The following is a 26,605-nucleotide window of genomic DNA, read 5'->3' on the forward strand; positions in this document are numbered from 1 at the left end:
CTTTACACGATTTAAGAATACATTCCTCCGACGCTATCACAAAACAAATTGACGTACTCACACCTCGACTGTCAGTCTGCGATTGGCGACGATTGCGAAATTTCATTCCACATATTGTTGAAAATTATTTGCCGTTTCACATATTTACGCTCTTAAGCCGATTATTAGAGAGATCAGGGTTATGTTTAGGCCTATTAAAAGTTGACAATTATTAGCACAGGCAGAGGCCCAACTGCTGGGGTGTAACAACATAATAATAATTATAATAAAATAAAACTTTTAACAAATATAGTAAAAACAATTTTTTATAATAATATTAAGTTATTAAAAATATTTCGCGTAATACTTATATTAAATTTCACTGCATGCAAGGACAAAATTTACAATTGGCAACGACGTCGGAAGGATTATTATTTATTAATAATGTAAATAAAGTTTTGACTTTGATGAGCTTTATAGGCCATCCATGGACTGAAATCGTATGCGGTTTCGAATCGTGTGCCATACTAAGCTTATCTTTTCTGTTCATGGAAATATATTTTCACAAATTATATTATAAGCATCTGATCGTATCCGTTTATACCATACACTTAATTCAGTGATAATATATTTTCATGAACAAAAATCATAAGTTTAGTATGGCACACGGATCTAAACCGCATACGGTTTCAGCCCATGGATGGCCTCTTATAAACACACACGCTATATTGTAATTTACTATCGAGAAAAAGTATTAATCACAAAACGTTTTTGAATACTATCCAATGTACCAATTATTATTTTTATTCATCTTTGGAACTTCGTTAAGCGTATTATCCTCACAAAAGATTAATACATTGAATTATATAAGGAATACGAAAGTATATCTAATCTATGATGTCTGCGTCATAAAACAGTTTCTTAGTATATCTATGACGTTATCAAAAGTATCCTATGATTTCTCAAAGATATTAATAGATTCCTGTTATGGTCTTTCTGTCCCGGTATTTTTTTTTCGACCATTTCCTTTAGTAAAAGACTTGGAAGTCGGTACACCAGTACTATTTTGATCATAATACATTTAAGGACGGCGCGGTACTCACAATAATGTTAATAATAAGACTATTTTTTTGAATGATACTGTCGATCTGAACATTCACTAGGTATTGTGACATCAGTGATGTACAAACCAGAGCGTAGAGGACAGATTCCTACTTATATGTATATATAAATATATCTATATATTTATAACATTTCAGTCTATGTATTTAAAAATAGTATAATAAAAAAACTCAGTTTTCAAACAATTTGATGAATGATTGATTGAGGGAAAGTCGAGAAATAAATATGTCAATTTCAGAATTGGCATGAAAGTGGTTTTTTACCAGTACCTACGCGACGCTTTAAGTGTTTTGAGATCACCATTTTCAATATTTAAAAAAAAAAGACACGCATTGATGCTGTTATTCGCCAGAATGTGTATTTTTATGCTTTTTGAGATGACTAACTTGGGTGAATTTTTTTAAACACATATCACATTGATATGGTTTTTCACCAGTATGTATCATTGTATGCCTTTTGAGATTACTAATTCGCGGAAATGTTTTTGAACAAAGATCGCACTGATATGGGTTTTTACCAATATGCGTCATTTTATGTCTTTTGAGACTACCAATGTGCACAAATTTTTTTAAGCACACATCGCATTGATGTCTATTTTCATCGGAATGTATCATTTTATGCTCTTTGAGATGAGAGATCTGTAGAAAAAATTTAAAACATACGTCACATTTATGTGGTTTTTCACCAGAGTGTGTCATTTTGTGTGTTTTAAAATGACTAATATGCAAAAATTCTTTAAAACATATATCGCATGTATGTGGTTTCTCACCAGTATGTGACAATTTATGTATTTTGAGACCGCCAATTCGACTGAATTTTTTAAAACAAACATCGCAATTATGTGGTTTTTCACCAGAATGTGACAATTTATGGTTAATGAGACTACTAATTTGACTGAATTTTTTAAAACAAACATCGCATCGATTTAGTTTTTCACTAGAATGTGTTATTTTATGCCTGCTGAGGTTACCAATTTGCAGAAATTTTTTAAAACATACATCGCATTGATGTGGTTTTTCACCAGTATGTGTCATTTTATGTTTTTTTAGATCACTTTTTTCGATGAATTTTTTTAAACATACATCGCATTGATATGGTTTTTCGCCGGTATGTGTCATTTTATGTCGTTTGAAAGTACTATATTGAAGAAATTTTTTCAAACACACATCGCATTGATGTTTTTTTTCGACAGAATGTGTAATTTTATGTTCTTTTAGTTGACTGATTTGTAAGAACGTTTTAAAACATACTTTGCATTTATGTTGTTTTTCACCAGTATGTGTCTTGTATGACTCAAGATGCTGAGACTTTATACATAAAATGTAGTGATTATTTAGATGATTAATAGATTTAAACACTCCATAACAATCATTACAAATAAAGTTACGTGGAAAATATGTAACTCTTCTCAACTTAATTCGAACCACCTTTGGCAAGTATAATTTCTGAGCTTGCTGTATGACGCTTTGTTCATGGATAGCTGTTTCCGAATGCTGTAACATAATATTTTCGTTTTTATTGATTTCGTGTGCTAAACTGTTTTCCAGGTTATAGTCAACTTCATCTTTTCTAATGATGTCCAGTGGTTTATTGCGACGTACTGTGAAACATTCCTGGGTAGAAACCTACAAAAATAAAAGGATTTGTATATTCAATATTAGTCAAATATATTATATTTAATTGTTATAAATATATCAATTGGAGAAATACGTTGATTGCCGAATGTAAAGTGACAGTAATTGAACAGTACAAGAAAGCAGTTATTGATTAAAAACTTTACTACTCTCTTAAAAAATTACTAACTATATTAGCCTAGATAGGTTATTATAGCTCTATCTTAACAATCATGCTAATATTTACTATACAGCATCGTAATATTAGGCATACATTTTCAGGATTCTTCTTTTTTTGTGTTTTAATGTTATTTCATCGCCTTTTGCAAATATTTAAACTACTGCGTTTTTGAAATCAAATACCCATAAACTAGACGTAAATAAATTAAATTTTACGCTTATTAAGAATAAAGTTATTGTACTAGTATGATTGAAACAACGTAGAGGTAGGTAGGTATATTGACAATGTTTTAAAGACAAAAAAAATGATTTACAAATTAAAGAAATAATAAATTTTATGCGATTTACGAAATTTATGCTGAATTAGATTATAAAAAAAAAACTTAAATAAGATATTGGATGACTAAGCCATTATCGTGAGCAAGAAGAGAGAAAAAATATATTATATAAAGATATTGACATATATGTGTCACTAGATTTTAAAATCAGCCAAGTCCATAATAGATGAATAGGAGAAAAACAGCTTTTCGTTTTCTCAAATACACAGTCACAAGGGTGAAAGTTTATGTTATTTCGAGTATAGAATATTTAAAATTAATAAATTCCACATTTTGATAATGCAGAAATGTTAGAAAGCAGTAGTTCTTCAGCAATTCACAACAAGTCAAAAATACCTAAAGGTGGACTTGGCTGATTTTGAAATGTAGCGACACATATAATATAATATAGTACCTACGGTTTTTTCACACTCAATTTTATATAAATTAAATTTTATTAAATATTTCCGAAAAAATGGATTGATGCATACATCTAAATGCACGATAAAGATTTTTATTTATTCGCCCTTTTATAACCAACCTGAGCGAAAAACTGTCCTGGTGAAAAAATCATGACTGCATTCAAACTACCTACTACATAAAGTAATTAGCATACATAACATATTATAAGTCATTGTCTTTCACGATTATTAGATTTATTTTTCATCGTTAGATTAAAATTAACCACTATTAAATTAGGACGCCAAGCGACCTACACGCTCTAGACCAGCGATTTCCAAACTGGGAGGCGCGAAAAGTTTTACACAATTAATGTAGCCACAGGTTTGCAGTTTGCGAATGTTTATTTTATAAAACGGCCGCTAGATATAAACTACATAAAACAGTCATATAAAAGGTTGTTTACAAACCTGTCTGAAAATATGGAGACTAATTTTTTAATACCACACTTCTATAGTATATTGTGAAGCACGCTGGCTATCTCGTGAAAAAGTGAAATAAAAAGGTCAAATCATAATGTTGAAATTTGAGGCAAATTTGTTTAGGAACGATTATTTTGTTGTTAAACTTGTCTATTTGGTTGAAACTAACCATTACTGCATTCGCTGATTTAAAAAGACGTAGTGAAGACATTCATAAAATATTGGAGCTTTGGAAATAATTTGTGCGCCAGATATACTGAAGCAAACAAAAATCTATTTACTGAGTTCTTGGTTAGTTTGCTAATGCACTTTTCACGTTATTTTATAAAAAAAAGTCGTCTGCGGCGCTGCTTTGTTTCAAAGCTATTAATTATTTTAAATATGTGGTTATGCGTTGCAATTTGATGTGATACCTATATGATGATTGATATACTTAAATGATAATTTTTTGTGTATGATGGTATTTAAAAAGGTGTCTATAGTATTTAATGATAATGAAATAAAGGAGGGGAAGGCACAAGATTGAATTTTTTAAAAAGGGAGGCATAGTGACATAAAGTTTGGAAACCACTGCTATAGACTCTAGAGAGGCAGCGGGATATCGGAAAATGGAAGCATTTAACTGACGCATCTTATGAAAACAAAATGTTCATCACACTTTATTTTTACTTACAACAATCATTTGGTTCAATAAGAATATACACGATCAAATGACATCGTTTTAAATAAATGTAATAAAATGACATGACGTGAGAGTTTGACTTACCGGACTATATTCTGAATACGAGCAACCGGGTTGAGATTCTTCATAATTGAGTGAGCTCTTCGTCTTATTGCCAAACTCATCATTGAAGTCACCAAGATGACAACCAGTCTCAGATTTTATATTGACCAGGTCTGATTCAGGGTTCTAAAAAAATAATGATTGGCTCTATTAAACCGTTTTGCGACTAAATGCAGCGGTCGAAATGGAAAAGTTTACGAACTGGAGCGCCCGACAAGTTTCTGAAGTTATCAAATTTTATGTGTATTTTATAAAAATAAATTCTATTACATCTAGCTCAGACGGTCAAAATATGTGGGTTTTCCACGAGACGGAGCGATAATTTTACCGATGTTAGGAACCGGAACGTTGCTCCGGTGCGCTCCAGTCCATTTTGAGCCCTGACTAAATGTAAATGTAAACTAATCCCGAATTCACGAGAAAACACAAGTTCTTATTGTGACTGATGTTTTATTCTAAAATAATTTAGTTTTTTGATTTCTCGGGGTTTGAACCTGTCGGATAAAAATATTTTACTATGAAATTTAAGAAATTCCATTCAGAAACCTACAACAGAGAATTTCTTAACTCATTCTACCAAAAGTTTTTGTGATACAATTATTTCTCATTTTGTTCCATGATTTTTTCAAACTTCGGGTGTTGTAGGCAGTATAGATAGACCCGCGACATTATACGTGGGTACCGGCTTCGAATCCACGTTGTTACGTTGATTTACAATGTGTGTCAGTGGTTTAGTTCCACAGTTGGTCTTTCCTGAACAACGATGACCTGACTGTAGTTAATACAATATTATGTAGGTACCTACTGTAACACCACATATGTACCAAAGAACAACTTATAATTTTAATATCAGTGTCACGTAATAATGAACTAGGGCCTAATAATTCAATTTTATCATTTCGAAATTCCAATGTACATAGTACATCCAATGATACAAAACATAAATGAGATTCGTACAGAAAAACTAACCTCAAAACTGCAGCTCAAATCGTCAGCCACCTCTCGCTTGACGTAATGGCTGGTTTCTGGGCTGTCATGTTGCTTATTTATTACATCAGAGCAATGCTGCCCTTGTTCGTAGAATTCGCTTCCATCTGGCTCGAGTTTCACATCCATTTTGCATGCCTATTTAAGTTGTAAATTTATTAGTGATTAAGTACCGACACTTTGAATAGAGCACTCAAAAAGTAGGTACATATTGATACGTTTTGATAGATTCTTTCTTATGCGTCGATGACATTGAGCTACTTAACAATCTGCCTGTAAGCGAATTTAAAAGCGGACGAGTCAGCTAGTGCGATGATGAAACACAAAACTTTCCACTCGCTCAGAAGCCAACAAGCTAGCAAGTTGAAACCGTCATTTTGGTACCTACCTTCTATTTTGACAGGACGTATTGAGTAGTTCGTTTTTTTACCGGTAGGTCGCTACTATCGCCCTACTGCGCAGACGCATATCGGCCCATACGCCAGCATGTAGCGTGTAAAGTAGCCCGGCTTTCAACTTTTCTCGGTAGATTGTTTACAATCTGCTTGTTAGCTAGTTCGATAATGACCCTGGGAGAGTCTACAAGCAGATTGTAAATACCAGTGGCGAAGGCTCCATAGTAGGCGATTATTTGAAGCCTACCTTCTAAGAGATAGATTTCTAGATAGAAAGTATTTAAATTTAAATACTTAGATAAAAAAATGTGCGGAAACCAATTGAATATATCGTCAGAATAATAATTAATATTTAAAATAGGTATAAATGAGAGCCATCTATCGTTAGAATAATGTAGAATAAATAAATAATAAGTGACAAAGCAGCGCCTCTAGCGAATATTGAATTAATATAGATTCACTCGACGATAATTTGCCGAGCTTATTGTATGAACTGCGTCTCAAGGGCATTGGGCCAGTCTGCTTTTATTCATACGAATCGATAGGCTTATAAGGCAAAGCTTATATATTTAGTGTCGAGTATGTTACGTGTAGGTATAGGAAAATACATAATTTATATTCATTGCTGAATTCTATATCGTCAGTGAGATATTGAAATTTCATCAATTTTGTGTGACGTTGACATTAGTGTGTACCTATTCATCAGTAGTAATATCGTATTATCGTATCAGTTCCCGTGAGTATACCTGACAAGTGTGCTCTTTTTCTTTGATCTCCACAGCCTATCTCTTTCAAAAAGTTACCCTTCGCCACTGGTAAATACACTGGCTTGTAGCATGTAAAGTAGGTAGCTCAATGTCATCGAGCCATTACGATAGGTAGGTACACGACACGCAGCAATCCATCTAGACTGTTTTAACACTATCTTTAGTGTAGGATCTTTAGATGTTTTACTTTTAAATTACGAACCGGAGCGCTCAACAACTTTACTAAAGTACCTATTAAGATATTTATCTAATTTTATGTAGGTATATTGTGTATTGGATTTCTTGTTATATGGCCTATTTAGCTCAGATGGTCAAATTATTTTTTCTACGAGCCGGAGCGATACTTTTCGGGATTCCATGAACCGGAACGGCGCACCGGTGCGCTCCGGTCCATTTCGAGTCCTGTGCTGCTAATAAATTGCAAGAGGAAGAAGACCACGCATTAGAATGTTTTGTAATTAGCAAAATTAATTGTTACTTACCTATTTTAGCTTCAGATGATACAAACATAGCTACATATTATTATAATGTACGACTAGGTATAATGATCGTACATAATAATTAGATGTTTTTTAAAACATTATTCGCTGATAAAAATAAATACCCATGTAATTAGGTAGGTACTTATATATTTATATCAGCCAACATAATATTATCCTAGCAGCCAATGTAATTTATTTGATAAATGATAGAGGCACATTTCATTAGGTAACGATAATAAACAAATGGTTATCGGTGCAAGACTGTTGAAAAAAGATTTTAAACACTAACCTCAAAAGCACGACTCACATCGTCGGAAATTTCTTCCTTGATATGCGAATTCGGACTGTTGGAATGGGCTTCTATTGGCACTTCGAACCACTGCTGCCCTTTTGCGGATCCGAATTCATCAGGTTCGCATTTTACATCCATTTTAAATGAATAAAAGAATATTTATCTTGCCATTGTGGAAACAATGACACTAGACGCTTTGATTATTAAAAATGACAGAAGATTTTTACCATAGAGAATAATAGTTATGGCTCAAATAGTCAAAAATTGTCTCTGATTTGATTTTAGTTGAAACATTTTCCGAAATAGTTGGATTTTTGTCTTAAATACAGATTAACAATGTAGTACCGTCCAAAATCTATGGCAATAAGTATGAAACTTATGCTACACTTGTGCTGTCACTATTAATTGTCTTTGTCATTTTTATGGTCAAAATCAGACAAATTATATCGTAATTCAATAATAGGTAGGTAGAGACCGAAAAGTTTAAATTGAGGCTCCGCAGCATAGCTACATCGATGCCCATATTATGTCGATAGCCTAATTATATCGATGTACCTGCAGATATTTTTATTTGATATTAAGATTGTGGCCCAAAAATCCAAGTAAATTCTCATTTAAAAAAAAAATCCTTCATGGAAATCGTCAATCGATGCGAAATTGAAAATCGACATTAGGACAATATTAATCGAGATGTCTTTATTACATCCAGAGACTAATACAAACATTTTTCGTTACAAAACTATTAAATAATAATAATTATTGTCTATATTAATTATTTATGACTAGGGTCTAGCAGCGATTTCACAAGGATTTTATACTCTTGTTTTCAACGTTTCAGAAACTATAAACGATTCCGGCTTCTCTAGACCCTCAGAGATATCCCCAATGAGGATAATCGGGGGTGTGACAGTACCCACCTATATATTTTACTGATCAGTATCTGATTGTTACAAATAACAATTGAATTTCCTTACACATAAACATACTTCGTCGTAATCAAAATATGTAATTGAAAGGAGTTTTACCTACCAATAAAACTCTTATTATTCATGTTGACTTTGAAGTCCTTGAGATAGGGTTTGCTCTTTCTTCTTCGCGTGAGGATATATTCTACTAATTTATTTTCCCTTTTCCTTGTCGTTGGTCGTTCCTGTTTTTATTTACTGGTCATACCCGCCCGTAAATTTTTTATGTATGTAATTTGGGATTCTTTTGTCTTCATTATGATATGACTCAAGGAACCAGGTAGAAGTTACCTGGACTTCAAAGTCAACATGAATAATAAGAGTTTTATTGGTAGGTAAAACCCCTTTCATTATTCGAATTTGACTTTAAAGTCCTTGAGATATCTGTTTGTTATCACCTGGTGTTGGGTATGCCAAATTACTGTATGTGACAATGATTCATTGACGAGGTAAAAGACCATCGTGACTTTCCATGTATATGGTTGAATAGAGAAGTTAATGGGTTCTTTTCCCCTTCTGATGGTGGTGTATCCATCGTTCTCTGGTAGTTGTCGTGAAATGTTGACTCACTACGCCAGATACCTCTCTTTAAGATTATCATTGGGTATATGTACAGTTTAAGGAAGTCACCACTGAGCGGACACTGCCTGGTGGTTCTTGTACCCCTGCTTCCAACAGTACTGACCTTATCCAATTCCCTATAACTGCCCTGGTGGCTGGTTTTGGTGATCCTCTTGAAGATATAAATAATTCCGAAATATCCCTACCTTCCCTCTCCTAGGGTTTGACATGCAGACGAGTTTCCGTAACCAGAATAATACTGGGTCGATGTTTTGACACGTGGAAGCGCTTAGCTTCCATTCCGATTGACGATGCTTGGCGGTATTTGTATTTGCGCCAAACATTGGCCATACAATTATGTAGTCACGTTTTTCCACCAATCCATTGTCTACTATTTGTAGTGTGAGGCCATGAACCCTTCGTCCCGATGCGAGAAGCAGCCGAGTAGGTAGCTGTCCTGCGAGAGGTTTCGAATAGGTTGTACTCCACCGGTGTTGTTTTCCTAAGATGATCTACCACTCGTCCTGGATCCCAAACCGGTGGTTTGACGGGTTTCGTTTTATGTACCGAAATTGCCTGTAACATATTGTGTTGTACTACCACGTTGATGCTGATATCTACAATGATAATCGGTTTGCAAAAAGTGGTTATGGCTGACTTATGCACCAGGATGGTGTTGTACGACAAACCCTCTTTGTTGTGCATGTTGCCTAGGTATCTGGCCAATTCCATTCGTTGAGGGCTATTATGATCCATTAGGTTCTTGTTACTCATGTCATTGTCTTCCATTTGTTCCAAGCTGGTTTGTAAGTTTTTAGAGTCGAAGGCCGCCATCTGAAAGTAAGGAGTGCCCTTTCTTCCACCATTCAATTTGATGTTATTTCCACCCCACCCGAAATTAGCCATAGTTAAAGGAACAGGTCCTGGGTCCTTGGAGGTGGACGGTTGGTCTCCATACCTACAAGTGTCGTATGTAGGTGCGGCATTGTATAAGGAGGTACTATCGCCCTTTTTCGTAAGTCCACTCCCCAAAAGCATTATTTCCAGCTCGGTGCCACTAGTAAGTACTTCCCTTTTTCTGAGTTCAGGTGCGCTAGGACTCGTGAAATTAAGTTTGGTGGGGGAAATATCCACGCCAATCTGAAGTCCTACACTCGGCTGAAGGCGTCGTGAAACAGCGCGCCACTGTCTGTAAGGTCTCGTGACACATACGTTGCAATGACATGTGCTGTTTCGCTTGCGAATAAATCCACCTCGGGAACAGAAACAGGGGGGTGGTTGCGGTGTTGATGAGGTGCCATTCGGGAATGAGTTGTCTGCGGGAGAGATGATCTGCCACGCAGTTGTGTATAATGTAGTAAACATGATGTTGGCTAGACTGGTAAATACTAGTATCTGTCGGCATAGGTTTAGGAGGGTGACAGATTTTGTGCCGCCCTCGTTGTTGATGTATGGCACCACTGTTTTGTTGTCTGTCTGCAGAAGCAGATCTGATCCTATGATTGATTGTACCTGAGATTGAATTGCAAACATTTCCTTCCTGTTGGAATGCCATGCCATGGTAACTGGTCTTGTTCCCACGTACCTGATAGGTGGTGTTCATTCAGTTGGGCTCCCTAGCCTGTGTCAGCTGCGTCTGTCATCAGGAAGTGATTGATGTGTGTCAACTCTGAGGAGCCTATCACCTGGAGCCACCACATGATGTCCTGTTAGGCCTGTGGTGGGATTGTCGTCTATTGGCGAGAATGGGACCTCGACAATATTAATGACTGGAGCTTTGTAGCCGTCGGCAATGCAACCTTCCAGGTGGAGGTAGGATGCGAAGTTAAGTCGCCCCAGAAGGGATTGAACATGTGTCTGCCTGAGAGACCAACTGCCTTTTTGTACCTGCGTTGTGTCAAATCTGAGGATCCTTTCGCCTAGGGCCACCACATGATGTCCTGTTGGGCCTGTGGTGGGATTGTTATCAATTAGCGAGGATGGGACCTCGGCCATATTGATGACTGGAGCGTTGTAGCCGTCGGCAATACAACCTTCCTCGTGGAGGTAGGATGTGAAGTTGAGTCGCCCCAGAAGGGATTGGATATGTGCCTGTCTGAGGGACCAACTGCTTTTTTGTACCTGCGTTATGTCAACTCTGAGGATCCTATCGCCTAGAGCCACCACGTGATGTCCCGTTGGGCCTGTGGTGGGATTGTCATCAATTGGCGAGGATGGGACCTCGGCCATATTGATGACTGGAGCGTTGTAGCCGTCGGCAATGCAACCTTCCTCGTGGAGGTAGGATGTGAAGTTGAGTCGCCCCAGAAGGGATTGGATATGTGCCTGTCTGAGGGACCAACTGCCTTTTTGTACCTGCATTAGCAGATGGTGACGGAGTGCTACACAATTCTCCGGCGACAGGAACCTCCGCTTGGTGTGTGTGTCCTACGTGATGTCCAGGGACCCTCATTGTTGGCTTGGGTTCAGACAGGATCTTTTAATATTTATTAACCACCCTAAAGACTGTAGGAAGGTTATCCTGTATTCCACCTGAACCGAGACTGTTTCTCGTATTGGTTGGCTACTAAGAAGTCGTCTAGGTAAGTGAATATTCTCAGCCATTCTTCCGTAGGCGTTCGGCGACCCAATTGGTCAGGGATGCCAACATAATCGGAGCGGTTGGCAGCACGAACGGGAGTCACGTGAATTGTAGGAGCTCCCCTTGGTAGGCTAGTCGAACAAATCGACGATGTTGAGAAGCCATTGGTACCTGGAGGGACGCCTGGCTTAGATCTATTATTACTAGCCAGTCTTCTGTTTGTAAGACGGCTGCAACCTCGTAATGGTGAATTAGTTTGAATGGCTTTGGCTGTAGGAACGCATTCAAACGCTTTCGGTTGAAAACAGGGCATAGAGCCCCGTCTTTTTTCTTGATCAGAAACAGGGTTGAGAGAAAAACTGGGGGTTTGACCCGCTTCTTCTAGAACCCCTGAGTTCTTTAAGTCCTCGATCTCGAGAGTGACCTCTGCTGATTGTTGCGTTTTAAAATCTATCCGTAAAAGTAAAGAAGGACTTACCAATAGTGGTATCCGCACAAAAGGTATGCGGGCTACGGCTATTATTTTTTACCAATGTTGGGGGGGGGGGGGTACACTACGCCATCCAGACTCCCCGAAAGTCTCTTAGGCGGTCCCCAATGTTGTTGGTCGTCCAGATGCGGTCACCTTCGCTTAGAGTACGGATCCCTGGTGGAACCCGTACCTCCGATGGAGAACTCCCTTCCCACAGGACGTCGCCCCTTGGGAGTACCCCGGCCATAATTTGAGTTCGAGGGCCTTCCGGGACTTTAAGCTCGGAGGAATCCTTGATAGTGCTTCCCGAGTGAAGGTATCCTTCCGGTAAGGATCTGAGTCATGTTCTCGCAAATTTTATTATGTGTTGTCCCCAAAACCCCCTTCGATTTTTTGGTACAGGCTCATCGCTGTTATGATTTTTTGAGGATTGGTTGCCCAATCCACCTACCCTTGCATACCCTTTCAGAAGCTATCCCGATGGGAAAACATCGCATTCTGGAGGGCCGCGATGGTCCTCTTCGTCAGATGGTTAGCTGATGACGAGTGGTCGCACCGACGCAACTTGTCATTTAGACCTAACTCTACGACCGTAGGGGCAAGAATTGTTTTTTGGGCGTAGTGCCACTCCTTGCTGGTCCCCCTGCTGAAATAAGGTACGTAACGAGGATACCTCAAACATTAGCATCTTAATCGACGCTCGTACGTTGAACTTTTCCTCCTGTAGCAGTTCTGCTTCGCCGTCTGTTGTCCATTGCTTTTAGAATATCCTCCTCACGGTAATTCAGATGTTGCGCCATAGTCACTGATCACTTAACGTTCACTTAACTATCACTTAACGTTCGTTTAAGATAAATTTTTTAATAGTTAGAATGAACTGTCAGCGCAACATGCAAACTATAAGAAAGCCAAATCCATAATGAGGACAAAAGAATCCCAAATTACATACATAAAAAATTTACGGGCGGGTATGACCAGTAAATAAAAACAGGAACGACCAACGACAAGGAAAAGGGAAAATAAATTAGTAGAATATATCCTCACGCGAAGAAGAAAGAGCAAACCCTATCTCAAGGACTTCAAAGTCAAATTCGAATAATAGGTATTTAGCTACATTTTTAAATTTTAAAATTACCTATATAATAAACAAAATACCTAGTATAATTATAATAATAGTTTTTTTTTCTGCAGCCCCCGAAATTTTTCTCCAATTTTTACCGGTGCGGACCTGCGGAGTTGTAAAAAGATACGGAAACAACACACAACTTGTGTTCAATAGACATCCTGTATGTTCAGCAGTGCCGACTCAAGATGGCACTGTTATTATTCAACGATTTCGAGGGCAGGTCTTCCAAACGAGCCGTGAATAGTTTTAGTGAGATTGTGTCGCCTTGCTGAACACCTTTGCAAATAGTACCAACACCTTCTGCCATGGTTTATGAAGTTTTACGCTACCTGAAAGAGCACTGTTACTATAAATTATGTTATTCAGTATGTAGATTCTCTAATACCGTCTTAACCTAAACGATTCCTTCGTTGCAAAGACATCTAAATAAATTTAGATTTTTTTTAATGGAATCAAAATATGTCTATCCATTATCAATCAAACAAGGAAAAAACAAAATCAAACAAGGAACGAGTGTCACATAATTTGAGTGAGGAGACAATGAATTAGGTCAGCGCCATCGGGCACTTGAGTCGGCAATGATTGGGTCTATTATATGAAGCGCCTAGTTTCAAAGCCTTTAAAACGGTTTTTGAAAATTTTTGAGTAAGATAATATGTATTTAGATAGATATTTTTGTTACCTATATGATGGCCAAAGATTGAACTTTAAAGAACGCTAAAAACCGTCAATACGTATGATCAAAAATTGGGGTAAATTTCAAAATGTGGTTTTGAAACACAGGTTCACAGATTTAATAGATATGATTTTTTCTCAAAACTACCTAAAATCGTTTTTCTCAGAACTACCTAAAATAGTTTTAGGGGTTTTGAAACTTGGCGCTTCATATGACAGGCATAGATTAAAAATTATATAAATATGGCAGGACATACAAACGTGTTAACGCTTCTATATTATGGCGATTCGTTATTGAGTGTAAACCTACTATATGTTTATAAAATATTATATAGATACGGTTATCGTAATATTATAATCATAGAAAATAGTGCAGTGTTTTTCAACTTTTATTGCCTGTGTCCTCCTGCACATATTAAATTTAATAGTACCTACTTATGTAGTTCGCAGGATAGATGAAAAAATAAACTACAAACGTAATTAGGTACTTATTTAAGTATTTATTTATGAAATTTAGTATACATTTACATATAACTTTTTAAATAAATAAATCAACGTCTGCTTTCCATAGTGTGATCTGTGGTTGATGCTAGCCAGCAAGTTTATTTGTTAATGCAATACAATTATTATTGTCGGAAGGAAAAACAGAGACTGCACGATTTATGGCAATTTTGCGGAGTAAGTCGGGTCTTTGGCTTAATGCTCTACCATCTCCAAACCTCGGCACCCTTCTGAAAGATGATGCTTTACGCATTTCTGTTGATCTCCGATTTCGTATGCCTTGTCATGCACACCACTGTAATTGGATAAATTGAGCTGCCAGAAGAGTGCTGGGAGACATTCATCATTCTGCCAACATTCATTTGATATGTCAATATTTGGTATCATCGGGAATTCCTTCAAAGCAGTAGCTTCTTGGTGTCTATCAGCAAGATAGTAAAAGACCTGATAGTATCACGATGATTCCATGGAGGGAAGGGGCATGTATGATTTGGACGCCAGGATGAAATCAGTTCAACAGCTCGTTTAGTTGAGTCAAAAAAAGCAAAAAAAAAAATACGACCCGTCTCCTATTTAAATTGCCTTTCCTCTGTGTTTTGAGACATTTGGACCCAAATGTCTGCTTTGAATACGGTGGCTGAGTTCGGTCGTCACTCGACTGATAAAACAAGTGAGTGCCGTTCAACTGAGTAACTGAGACAGCGAATAAATATAGAAATCCATAGAGATAATGCAGTCGCTGTATTAGGTACTCTCGAGGTATTAAATGGAATGGGGGAGGTATTTTATACACTTGAGGAAATCTAGTAGGTACATAAGTTTTATAATTTTTTATTTATATATTAACTATTGGAAATCGTTTAATTGTAGACCTTTTCTGACTTATTTTGTTTTGCTTTTTTATTATTATTATATTTTATTTTATTTTCTATTATTAAAAATGTAATAATACAATATCTACCTGTAAGCTTGTTTTTAAGTGAAGTGGATTTTTACAAGACAAGTAAGTGAAATTTAATGTCTTTTGATATCACTATTTTCAAAGATTTTTTTTAAAACATACATTAAATTGACGTGGTCATTCACCAAAATGTGTCATTTTATGCGTTTTGAGATGAACAATTTGGATGAATTTTTTAAAACACACATTGCATTGATGTGGTTTTTCACCAGTATGCGTCATCTTATGTCTATTGAGATCAGCATTTTCGGCGAATTTTTTAAAACACACATGGCATTGATATGGTTTTTCACCAGAATGAGTCATTTTATGCCTTTTGAGAGTACTAATTTGTAAAAATTTATTTGGACATAGATCGCATTGATGTGGTTTTTCACCAGTATGCGTCATTTTATGTCTATTGAGATCAGCATTTTCAATGAATTTTTTAAAACACACATGGCATTGATGTGGTTTTTCATCAGAATGAGTCATTTTATGCCTTTTGAGAGTACTAATCTGTAAAAAATTTTTTGGACAGAGATCGCATTGATGTGGTTTTTCACCAGAATGAGTCATTTTATGCCTTTCAAGAGTACCGTTTTGTAAAAAAAATTTTGGACAGAGATTGCATTGATGTAGTTTTTCACCAGTATGTGTCATTTTATGTCTATTATAACTACTAATGCGCCCAAATTGTTTTAAACACACATTGCATTGATGTCTTTTTTCACCAGAATGTGTAATTTTATGCTCTTCGAGATGAGCGATTTTCAGAAATGTTTTGAAACATACATCGCATTTATGGTGTTTTTCAGCAGTGTGTGTCATTTTATGTATTTTGAGATGACCAATGATCAGAAATTTTTTAAAACATACATCGCATTCGTGAGATTTTTCGCTGTCGACCAGGTTATCGTCAATTGCATCTTTTCTAATGATGTCTAGTGGCTTGCTGCGACGTACTGTGAAACATTGCTGTGTAGAGATCTACAAAAAGAATAGGGTTGATATATTCAATTAAATAATATTTAAAGAATTGAAATATGATTGTGTTGCCAAAGCAGCATATATACTGTTTTGACAGTTAATTGTAATAAATATACAATTTCGATAAATATGTTGATTGCTGAATATACAAGTAACAGTGATTGAACAGAAAAGCTAACAGTTCTTAGTTTCAAAACTGAATTCTACTCTCTTAACATTTTACCAACTATATCAGCCTAGGCTAGTTGTTCCGTGTGATCGACGACAGTCGGACGTCTGCACTAACGAGTTAGCGAGTGTTTACAAATAATAACCGGTTAAGCGTGCGGACGTAATAATAAATTATTGTTACAAAGTTGTTTACATTTTAAGTGTCTCTGACTACAGGGGCGCTTACTAAAAATCAAAAAAAAATACAACGTTGCCAGCAATGGATCACCAAAACGAAACCCAACAAACAATGTCGTATGCATCAGTTGCACAAAAAATGAAATTTCTGAAGAAGGAGCAAGCCATCGTTTTAGATGCTATCGATGGCATCTCTATACGAGAATACACACTATCGATCGGAAATAAGGTAGGTCCATGTCATATAAGATATGTATCTAGGATTTCCCAGGGAAGAATATGTATATACTTGAGTAATCAAGAGCAAGCAGATAAATTAACAGAAAATCAAGAAACAGTTAAAATTATTATAATTAATTATATACAGCGCGCTATTTCATTTTCAAGTTTGTATGCAAAATCTGACTGGGTGGGTTTAAAAAAAAAATCGTTGATGAAATCTCTTGTCGCATAGCTAATGCGCAATTCTGCATCCTTTTTTTATTTTTTTTCTCATATAGAGCGTGAGTTATTCAATATGAAATATTTGATGAACGTTAAGTAGAACCATCCGAAAAACTTTTTTAAGTTTTTATTAGGTCATCACGTTTGTGCACGTGCCTTTTTTGTTTTCGAGATTATATCGTGAGAGATATTATTTTTTTAAATTTAGTGACTTGATACTTAAACCATTGAAATAGCACGCTGAATATAGGTGAAAAAGCAAAACAAAATCATGCACTAACGTTCACTACCGACGCACAAGTGTTTATAAATTAAATTTAAGAAAAAAACCAAGTTTAGTGACATAAGTATCCAGCATTTAGCTGGGTCACCCAAATTGAAATTCGAATAACCCCCTTAATGTGCGTGCACAAACGAAAAAACCCGTGCACAAACGTGCACTAACGATGCATAAACAAACGCATCTTAAAAAAAGTTGGAGTTTTAACATTGGGTGATCCAGATAAATGGACCTGAAAATGGCAGCATTTAACTGATGCATCGTATGAAAACAAAATGTTGATCACACTTTTTTTTACTTAAAATTAGTTGGTTCAATAAGAATATACACGATCAAATGACATCGTTTTAAATAAATGTAATAACATGACATGTGAGAGTTTGACTTACCGGACTGTATTCTGAAAACGAGCAACTGGGTTGAGATTCTTCATAATTGAGTGAGCTCTTCGTCTTATTGCCAAACTCATCATTGAAGTCACCAAGATGACAACCAGTCTCAGATTTTATATTGGCCAGGTCTGATTCAGGGTTCTAAAAAAAGTAATGATTGTCTCTAATAAAGCGTTTTGGGAATAAATGCAGCAGTCGAAATGGAAAAGTTTACGAACCGTAGCGCTCGGCAAATTTCTGAAGTTATCAAATTTAATGTGTATTTTATAAAAATAGCTCAGAAATCTAGCTCAGACGGTCAAAATATGTGGGTTTTCCACGAGACGGAGCGATAATTTTACCGATGTTACGAACCAGAACGGCGCTCCTGTGCGCGTTCATTTCGAGTCCTGACTAAATGTAAATGTAAACTAATATCGAATTCACGAGAAAACACAAGTTCTTATTGTGACTGATGTTTTATTCAAAAATAATTTAGTTTATTGATTTCTCGGGGTTTGAACCTGTCGGATAAAAAATATTTTACTGTGATATTTAAGAAATTTTATTTACAAACCTACCTACTCGAGAGAATTAATTTGTTAACTCATTCTGCCAAAAACTTTTTGTGAAAAAAATATTTCTAATTTTGTTTCACAATTTTTGAAGTTATGCAACTTTTGGCGCGTTTGGGAAATCAGATCAGAGTCTATTTTTGGCGTGTGACATGTAACACATAATTTATTTTTTCACACGAAAAAAACGCACTCGATTGCATTCTAACCACCGATTGTTCAGTTATCAGCCGAACGCACTATCTTTAGGCCACGATATGTTTCTGCAATCGTGACGATTATACAGTATAATATTAGAGTTTAGAATTGTCCCGTTGCCTAGGCAGCGAATTTATTATTGTCGGCCATTTGCAATTCCTTACGTAAACAAACGATTAAACGTCAGAGTGACAGTTGGTACTTTAAAAACAAAAACAACGAGAAACCATTATATAATTTAGTAATATAAGTTATAGTGTATAGAAATAAACCAACGGCGTTCCAATAAGCGGTGCTTTTTCTTGAGTGTGTAATTTAACAAGATAATTAAGAGCTAGTCAAAGAATCTAGTTTTGTTTTTATTTTGTTACGCCAAATACGTATAACTTCGAAAGCGCGTACATAAGTACACACAACATTTTTTTTTTCAAACTCTGGGTGTTGTCGGCAGTAGGTATAGATCGACCCTCGACATTATACGTGGGTCCCGGCTTCGAATCCATGTTGTTACGTTGATTTACAATGTGTTTCAGTGGTTTCATTTCACAGTCGGTCTTTCCTGAACAACGATGAATTGACTGTGTAGTCAATACAATAGTACATACTGTGACATCACATACTAATAGCGCATGTACACATGCATTGAATTACTGTCGGCAATTGTGCTTTTTTAAAACTGTCATGGCAATAACTGTTTACACGTAAAAGTGCTGACTGTCTCTCCAATCTCATTCTTAAAGGGTAAGCGAGACGCGAGGTTGTCATTTTTCCAAATTTGCTCAAAATGAGTAGTTTATTTTTACCGGCATGTTCGCCCCTATCGCTCTACTGCGCAGGCGCAGATCGAAAATAATCTAAATCGCCCGCAATAAATCATCACAATTTGGAATCTTCCAATCTTGTTTGATTTATGCACGCAATTTTTCCAACTGCAGGATAATACATATTTCCCCATACATTTTCTTACTGTGCACAGTACATCCATGCACGTTTAAACAGGGTATGAAGGACAACATATAATTCTAATATCAGTGTCACGTAAAAATAAACTAGGTGCCTACCTAGCAATTCAATTTTATCATTTCGAAATTTCAATACACAAAGTACCTATCTGCATGCAATGATTCAAAACATAAATGAGATTCGTTCAGAAAAATTAACCTCGAAACTGCAACTCAAATCGTCAGCAACCTCTCGCTTGACGTAATGGCTGGTTTCTGGGCTGTCATATTGCTTATTTATTACTCGTACATCAGAGCAATGCTGCCCTTGTTCGTAGAATTCGCTTCCATCTGACTCGAGTTTTACATCCATTTTGCATACCTATTTAAATGGTAAATTTATTAGTGATTAGGTACCGACACTTTGAATAGAGCACTCAAAAAGTAGGTACATATTGATACGTTTTGATAGAATCTTTCTTATACGTCGATGACATTGAGCTACTTTAAAAGTTTAAAAGCGGACGAGTCAGCTAGTTCGATTGTGATGACACACAAAACTTTCCACTCGCTCAGAAGCCAACAAGCTAGCGAGTTGAAACCGTCATTTTGGTACCTACCTACTATTTTGACAGGACGTATTGAGTAGTTCGTTTTTTTATCGGGAGGTCGCTACTATCGCTCTACTGCGCAGACGCATATCGCCTACACACCAGCGTATAGCGTGTAAAGTAGCCCGGCTTTCAACTTTTTCCGGTAGATTGTTAACAATCTGCTGGTTAGCTAGTTCGATAATCACCCTGGGAGAGTTTACAAGCAGATTGTAAATTCAGTGGCTTTTAGCTTGTAAGGTAGCTCAATGTCATCGAGTTATTATGATATGTACACGACACGCAGCAATCCATCTTGACTGTTTTGACACTATCTGATCTTTAGATGTTCCCCTGGATGGAATAGTATTTATATTTTGATTATCGCTCGAATTGAAAAAAATTACGAACCGGAACGCTCAACAACTTTACTTAAGTAGGTAGGTACCTATTAAGATATTTATCTAATTTTATGTAAGTATAATATTGTGTGTTAGATTTCTTGTTATATGGCCTATCTAGCTCAGATGATCAAATTATTTTTTCTACGAGACGGAGCGATAATTTTAGGGATTTCATGAACTGGAATGGCGCACCGGTACGCTCCGGTCCATTTCGAATCCTGTGCTGCTTAGAAATTGCAAGAAGAAGAAGACCATGCATTAGAATGTTTTGTAATTAGAAAATTTAATTGTTACTTACCTATTTTAGCTTCAGATGATACAAACATAGCTACATATTATTATAATATAATGTACGACTAGGTATAATGATCGTACATAATAATTAGATGTTTTTTAAAACATTATTCGCTGATAAAAATATATACCTATGTAAATAGGTAGGTACTTATATATTTATATTAGCCAACATAATATTATCCTAGCAGCCAATGTAATTTATTTGATAAATGATAGGTGATAGCACATTTCATTAGGTAACGATAATAAACAAACGGCTATCGGTGCAAGACTGTTGAAAAAAGATTTTAAAAACTAGCCTCAAAAGCACGACTCACATCGTCGCTAATTTCTTCCTTGACATGCGAATTCGGACTGTTGGAATGAACTTCTATTGGCACTTCGAACCAATGCTGTCCTTTTGCGGATCCGAATTCATCAGGTTCGCGTTTCACATCCATTTTAAAATGAATACAAGAATATTTATCTTACTTTTGTGGAAACAATGACACTAGACGCTTTAATATTAAAAATGACAGAAGACTTTTACCATAGAGAATAATATTTATGGCTCTAAAAGTCAAAAATTGTCTCTGATTTGATTTTAGATGAAACCTTTTCCGAAATAATTGGAATTTATTTTTAAATACAGATTAACAATGTAGCACCGTCCAAAATCTATGGCAATAAGTATGAAACTTATGCTACACTTGTGCTGTCACTGTTAATTGTCTTTGTCATTTTTATGGTCAAAATCAGACAAATTATATCGTAATTCAATAATTAGTAGGTAAAGACCAACAAATTTAAAGTGAGGCTCCGTGGCATAGCCACATCGATGCCCATATATCGATAGCCTTATTAATTATATCGATGTACAGATATTTTTCTAATTATAAAAAAAAGGTAACCCTTCATGGAAATCGTCTGTCGATGCGAAATTTAAAATCGACATTAGGACAATATTAATTGAGATGTCTTTATGACATCCAGAGACTAATACAAATATTTTTCGTTACAAAACTATTAAATAATACCTACCTAATACCTAATTATTGTCCATATTAATTATTATTTATGACTAGGGTCTAGCAGCGATTTCACAAGGATTTTATACTTGTTTTCAACGTTTCAGAAACTATAAACGATTCCGGCTTCTCTAGACCCTCAGAGACATCCCCATTGAGTATAATCGGGGGTGTGATAGTACCCACCAATATATTATTATTGTACTGATCAGTAACTGATTGTTGCAATTATTAACAATTGAATTTCCTTACAAAAAAACATACTTCAATGTTTTCAGGCTATGTAATTAGGGTACCTACCAACATAATATTTTTAAATTTGAAAACTACATAATAAACAAAATATTACTTAAGTAGGTATATTATTATAATAGTTTTTTTTCTGCAGCCCCTGAAATTTGTCTTCCATTTTTATCGGTGCGGACCTGTGTAGTTGTAAAAAGGTTCGGAAACACAACTTGTGTTCAATAGACATCCTGCATGTTGAGCAGACGTTAATATCGTCTGCAAAGCGCAGCTGACTGAGGTATTCGTGTATATTGGGTATTATCATTGCTGACTCAAGATTGCGCTAGTAATAATGAAAGATTTAGTAGGTCTTCCAAACGAGCCGTGAATAGTTTTAGTGAGATTGTGTTGCCTTGTTGAACACCTTTGCAAATAGTACCTACACCTTCCTCCATGGCTTCGTTGCAAAGGCTTCTAAAATAAATTTAGGATTTTTTTTAATGGATTCAATATAATGGCTACCCATTATCAATCAAACAAGGAACGAGTGTCACATAATTTGAGAGGAGACAATCGATTAGGTCAGCGCCATCGGTCACTTGAGTCAGCAATGATTAGGTCTATTAAATGACAGGCATAGATTAAACATTATGTAATTATGACAGGATTTACAAACGTGTTCACACTTCTATATCATGGCGATTCGTCATTGAGTGTAAACCTACAATATGTATATAAAATATTATATACATACGGTTATCGTAATATTAGAAAATAGTACAGTGTTTTTCAACTTTTATTGCCTGTGCCCTCCTGCACATATTAAATTTAATAGTACTTATGTAGTGCGCAGGATACATGAAAAGATAAACTACACACGTAATTAGGTACATATTTAAGTATTTATTTATGAAATTTAGTATATATTTACATCTTACATTTATCTTTTTAAATAAATAAATTAACGTTTGCTTTCCTTAGTGTGATCTGTGGTTAATGCTAGCCAGCAAGTTTATTTGTTAATGCAATACAATTATTATTGTCGGAAGGAAAAATAGACTGCACGATGTATGGCAATTTCAACGGAGTGAGTCGGGTCTTTGGTTTAATTCTCTACCATTCCAAACCTTGGTTCCGGTTACGCATTTCCGTTGATATCCGATTTCGTGTTACCACTGTCATTGCAGAATGTCAACATAAATTGAGCTGCCAGAAGAGTGCTGGAGACATTCATCATTCTGCCAACATTCATTTGATATGTCGATCTTAGGTGTCATCGGGAATTCCATCAAAGCAGTGGCCTCTTGGTGTCTATCAGCAAGATAGCAAAATACCTGATAGTATCACGATGATTCCATAGAAGGAAGAGGCATGTATGATTTGGATGCCAGGATGAAATCAGTTCAACAGCTCGTTTATTATGTTGAGTCGAAAAAAGCCAAAAAATATATTCCTTTTTTCACTTATTTATATTGTCTTTCCTCTGTGTTTTGAGACATCTGGACACAAGTGTCTGCTTTGAATACGGTGGCTGGGGTCGATCGTCGCTTGACTGATAAAACAAGTGAGTGCCGTTCACCTGAGTAACTGAGACAGCGAATAAACATAGAAATCCATAGAGGTAATGCAATCGCTGTATTTGGTACTCTTGAGGTATTGAAGGGAATGGCGGAGATATTTTATACACTTAAGGAAATCTAGTAGGTATATAAGTTTTATAATTATTTATTCTTTATTTATATATTACCTATTTGATATCGTTTAATTTTACACCTTTTGTAACTTATTTTGTTTTACTCTTTTATTATTATTATATTTTATTCTCTATTATTAAAAAAGTAATAATACAATATCTACCTGTTAGCTTGTTTTTTAAGTGGTTTTTCACAAAACAAGTAAGTATGTGAAATTTGATGTCTTTTGATATCACTATTTTCTAAGATTTTTTTTAAACATACATTAAATTGACGTGGTTATTCACCAAAATGTGTCATTTTATGCGTTTTGAGATGACCAATTTGGATGAATTTTTTAAAACACACATTGCATTGATGTGGTTTTTCACCAGTATGCGTCATCTTATGTCTATTGAGATCAGCATTTTCGATGAATTTTTTGAAACAAACATGGCATTGATGTGGTTTTTCACCAGAATGAGTCATCTTATGCCTTTTGAGAGTACTAATTTGTAAAAATTTATTTGGACATAGATCGCATTGATGTGGTTTTTTACCAGTATGTGTCATTTTATGTCTATTATAACTACTAATGCGCCCAAATTGTTTTAAGCACACATTGCATTGATGTCTTTTTTCACCAGAATGTGTAATTTTATGCTCTTCGAGATGAGCGATTTGCAGAAATGTTTTAAAACAGACATCGCATTTATGTGGTTTTTCACCAGTGTGTGTCATTTTATGTATTTTGAGATGACCAATGAGCAGAAATTTTTTAAAACATACATCGCATTCGTGAGATTTTTCACCAGTATGCGACATTTTATGTATTTTGAGATTACCAAGTCTGAGGAATTTTTTCAAACACACATCGCATTGATATGGTTTTTCAACATTATGTGTTATTTTATGACTTATGAGATCACTAATTTGGATGAATGTTTTAAAACACACTTCGCATTGATGTGGTTTTTCACCAGTATATGTGTTATATAACTGAAGATGCTGAGACTTCATACATAAAATGTAGTGAATATTTAGATGATTTGCAGATTCAAACACTCCATAACAATTAATGCAAATAAAGTTACGCGGAAAATATTTAACGCGTCTCAACTTAATTCGAACTACCTTTGGCAAGTATAATTTCTGATCTTGCCATTTGTCGTTTTGTTCATGGATAGGTATTTCCGAATGCTGAATCATCATATTTTTGTTATTTTTTATTGCGTGTGTTATTCTGTTGTTGACCAGGTTATCGTCAACTGCATCTTTTCTAATGATGTCCAGTGGCTTGCTGCGACGTACTGTGAAACATCGCTGTGTAGAGACCTACAAAAAGAATATGGTTGATATATTCAATTAAATAATATTTAAAGAATTGAAATATGATTGTGTTGCCAAAGCAACATAGATACTGTTTTGACAGTTAATTGTAATAAATATATAATTTGGAGAAATATATTGATTATTGCTGAATATACAAGTAACAGTGATTGAACAGTTCAGCTAGCAGTTATATCAAAACTGAATACCACTCTCTTAAAATTTTACCAACTATATCAGCCTAGGACCTAGGTTATTATAGTCCCATCATAATCATATTAATATTAAGGCATTTCGCTCATAGTAATACTCAAAAAATACGAGACTAAAACTAAAATTCCAACCAGTTTCTATGGCATTTCTATTATATACTAATTTTAATGGCGGTTTACCCACGGCAAGACTGGAATCACTCCGTTTCAAAACGTTCACGCCTACACTAAAGAGTATATTATGCTAGTCTCTCAGTTTTCAGTCCTCCATAAAACAGTGGTACCAATTTCAGTAGATTCGATGAAAAATGATATTTTATTTTTCAAAATTGATAGAACTGAACTGAACAAGCAATAACTATAAGTCAAGACGTCAGAAGTTAAAGATAGGCGAACCGATTTTTAATTTAAACTTTATGGCAGAAGTCGAGAGAAACCCCTGCCTGTATAGTTACTAGCTGCCAGAATATTCCTGTAAAGATATAACGGAAAAGGCTTGGAACGAAGAAGGAAAGAAAATGGGTCTGAATGGTTATATGATTATTATTTCGAATGGGTTTCCGTAGCGACGTGTGCGAAGCATCAGTCATTGGCCAGTTTAGTTTTTCCGTTGAGCGAAAGGTACTGTAGAGTATCCTCTACGTAACCTTGCCATTGTACAGAGTGACAAGGATTTGTGTGTATACGCAACCGTAAAATTGTATTAGTAAAAGCCAGGCACTTCATTGGTTTACTCACCTACGCCGTATACTTGGATTAGTAAATTCCAAGCACTTGATTGGTTTACTTACGTTAAGGTTAGGTGAAGTATACTCAACACTGTAGAGTCTACAGCATTATAACATTTGTAAAATAGAACTATAACTTTCAAGATTTTTCTTATTTTTTTGTGTTTCTATGCTATTATATCGCCTTTTGCAAATATTTAAACAACTACAGCTTTTTTAAATTAATGAACCATAAACGACACGTAAATAAGTTTAATACTTAATACACACGTAGGTTATTAACAAAACATGGCATCAGTAAACACAATATAATATATTCAAAAAATATATAGATATTAGATAGGTACGCTTATTAAGAAGAACGTCATAT

The 26,605-nt window shown here is 35.5% G+C and overlaps 2 protein-coding genes across 2 annotated transcripts; both read right to left on the reverse strand.

The window, feature by feature from the left end:
* Positions 1-211: 211 nt before the first annotated feature.
* On the reverse strand, positions 212-7,937 carry LOC147076604 (uncharacterized). Its single transcript, XM_085940902.1, has 5 exons — positions 7,797-7,937; positions 5,846-6,001; positions 4,859-5,002; positions 2,529-2,726; positions 212-232 (listed from the first exon to the last, which is right to left on the reverse strand). Exons 1-5 carry the CDS (start codon positions 7,935-7,937, stop codon positions 212-214), a joined length of 660 nt encoding a protein of 219 aa, XP_085797028.1.
* A 7,653-nt stretch (positions 7,938-15,590) lies between these two features.
* Positions 15,591-21,517, reverse strand: LOC147076605 (uncharacterized). Its single transcript, XM_085940376.1, has 4 exons — positions 21,376-21,517; positions 19,988-20,149; positions 18,072-18,215; positions 15,591-16,610 (listed from the first exon to the last, which is right to left on the reverse strand). Exons 1-4 carry the CDS (start codon positions 21,496-21,498, stop codon positions 15,759-15,761), a joined length of 1,281 nt encoding a protein of 426 aa, XP_085796502.1. The 5' UTR covers positions 21,499-21,517; the 3' UTR covers positions 15,591-15,758.
* Between the last annotated feature and the right edge of the window lie 5,088 nt (positions 21,518-26,605).

The sequence above is a fragment of the Rhyacophila brunnea genome, unplaced genomic scaffold (genome assembly GCF_057557595.1).
Source record: "Rhyacophila brunnea isolate RB1 unplaced genomic scaffold, BYU_Rbru_1.0 scaffold_13, whole genome shotgun sequence".
NCBI lineage: Eukaryota > Metazoa > Arthropoda > Insecta > Trichoptera > Rhyacophilidae > Rhyacophila > Rhyacophila brunnea.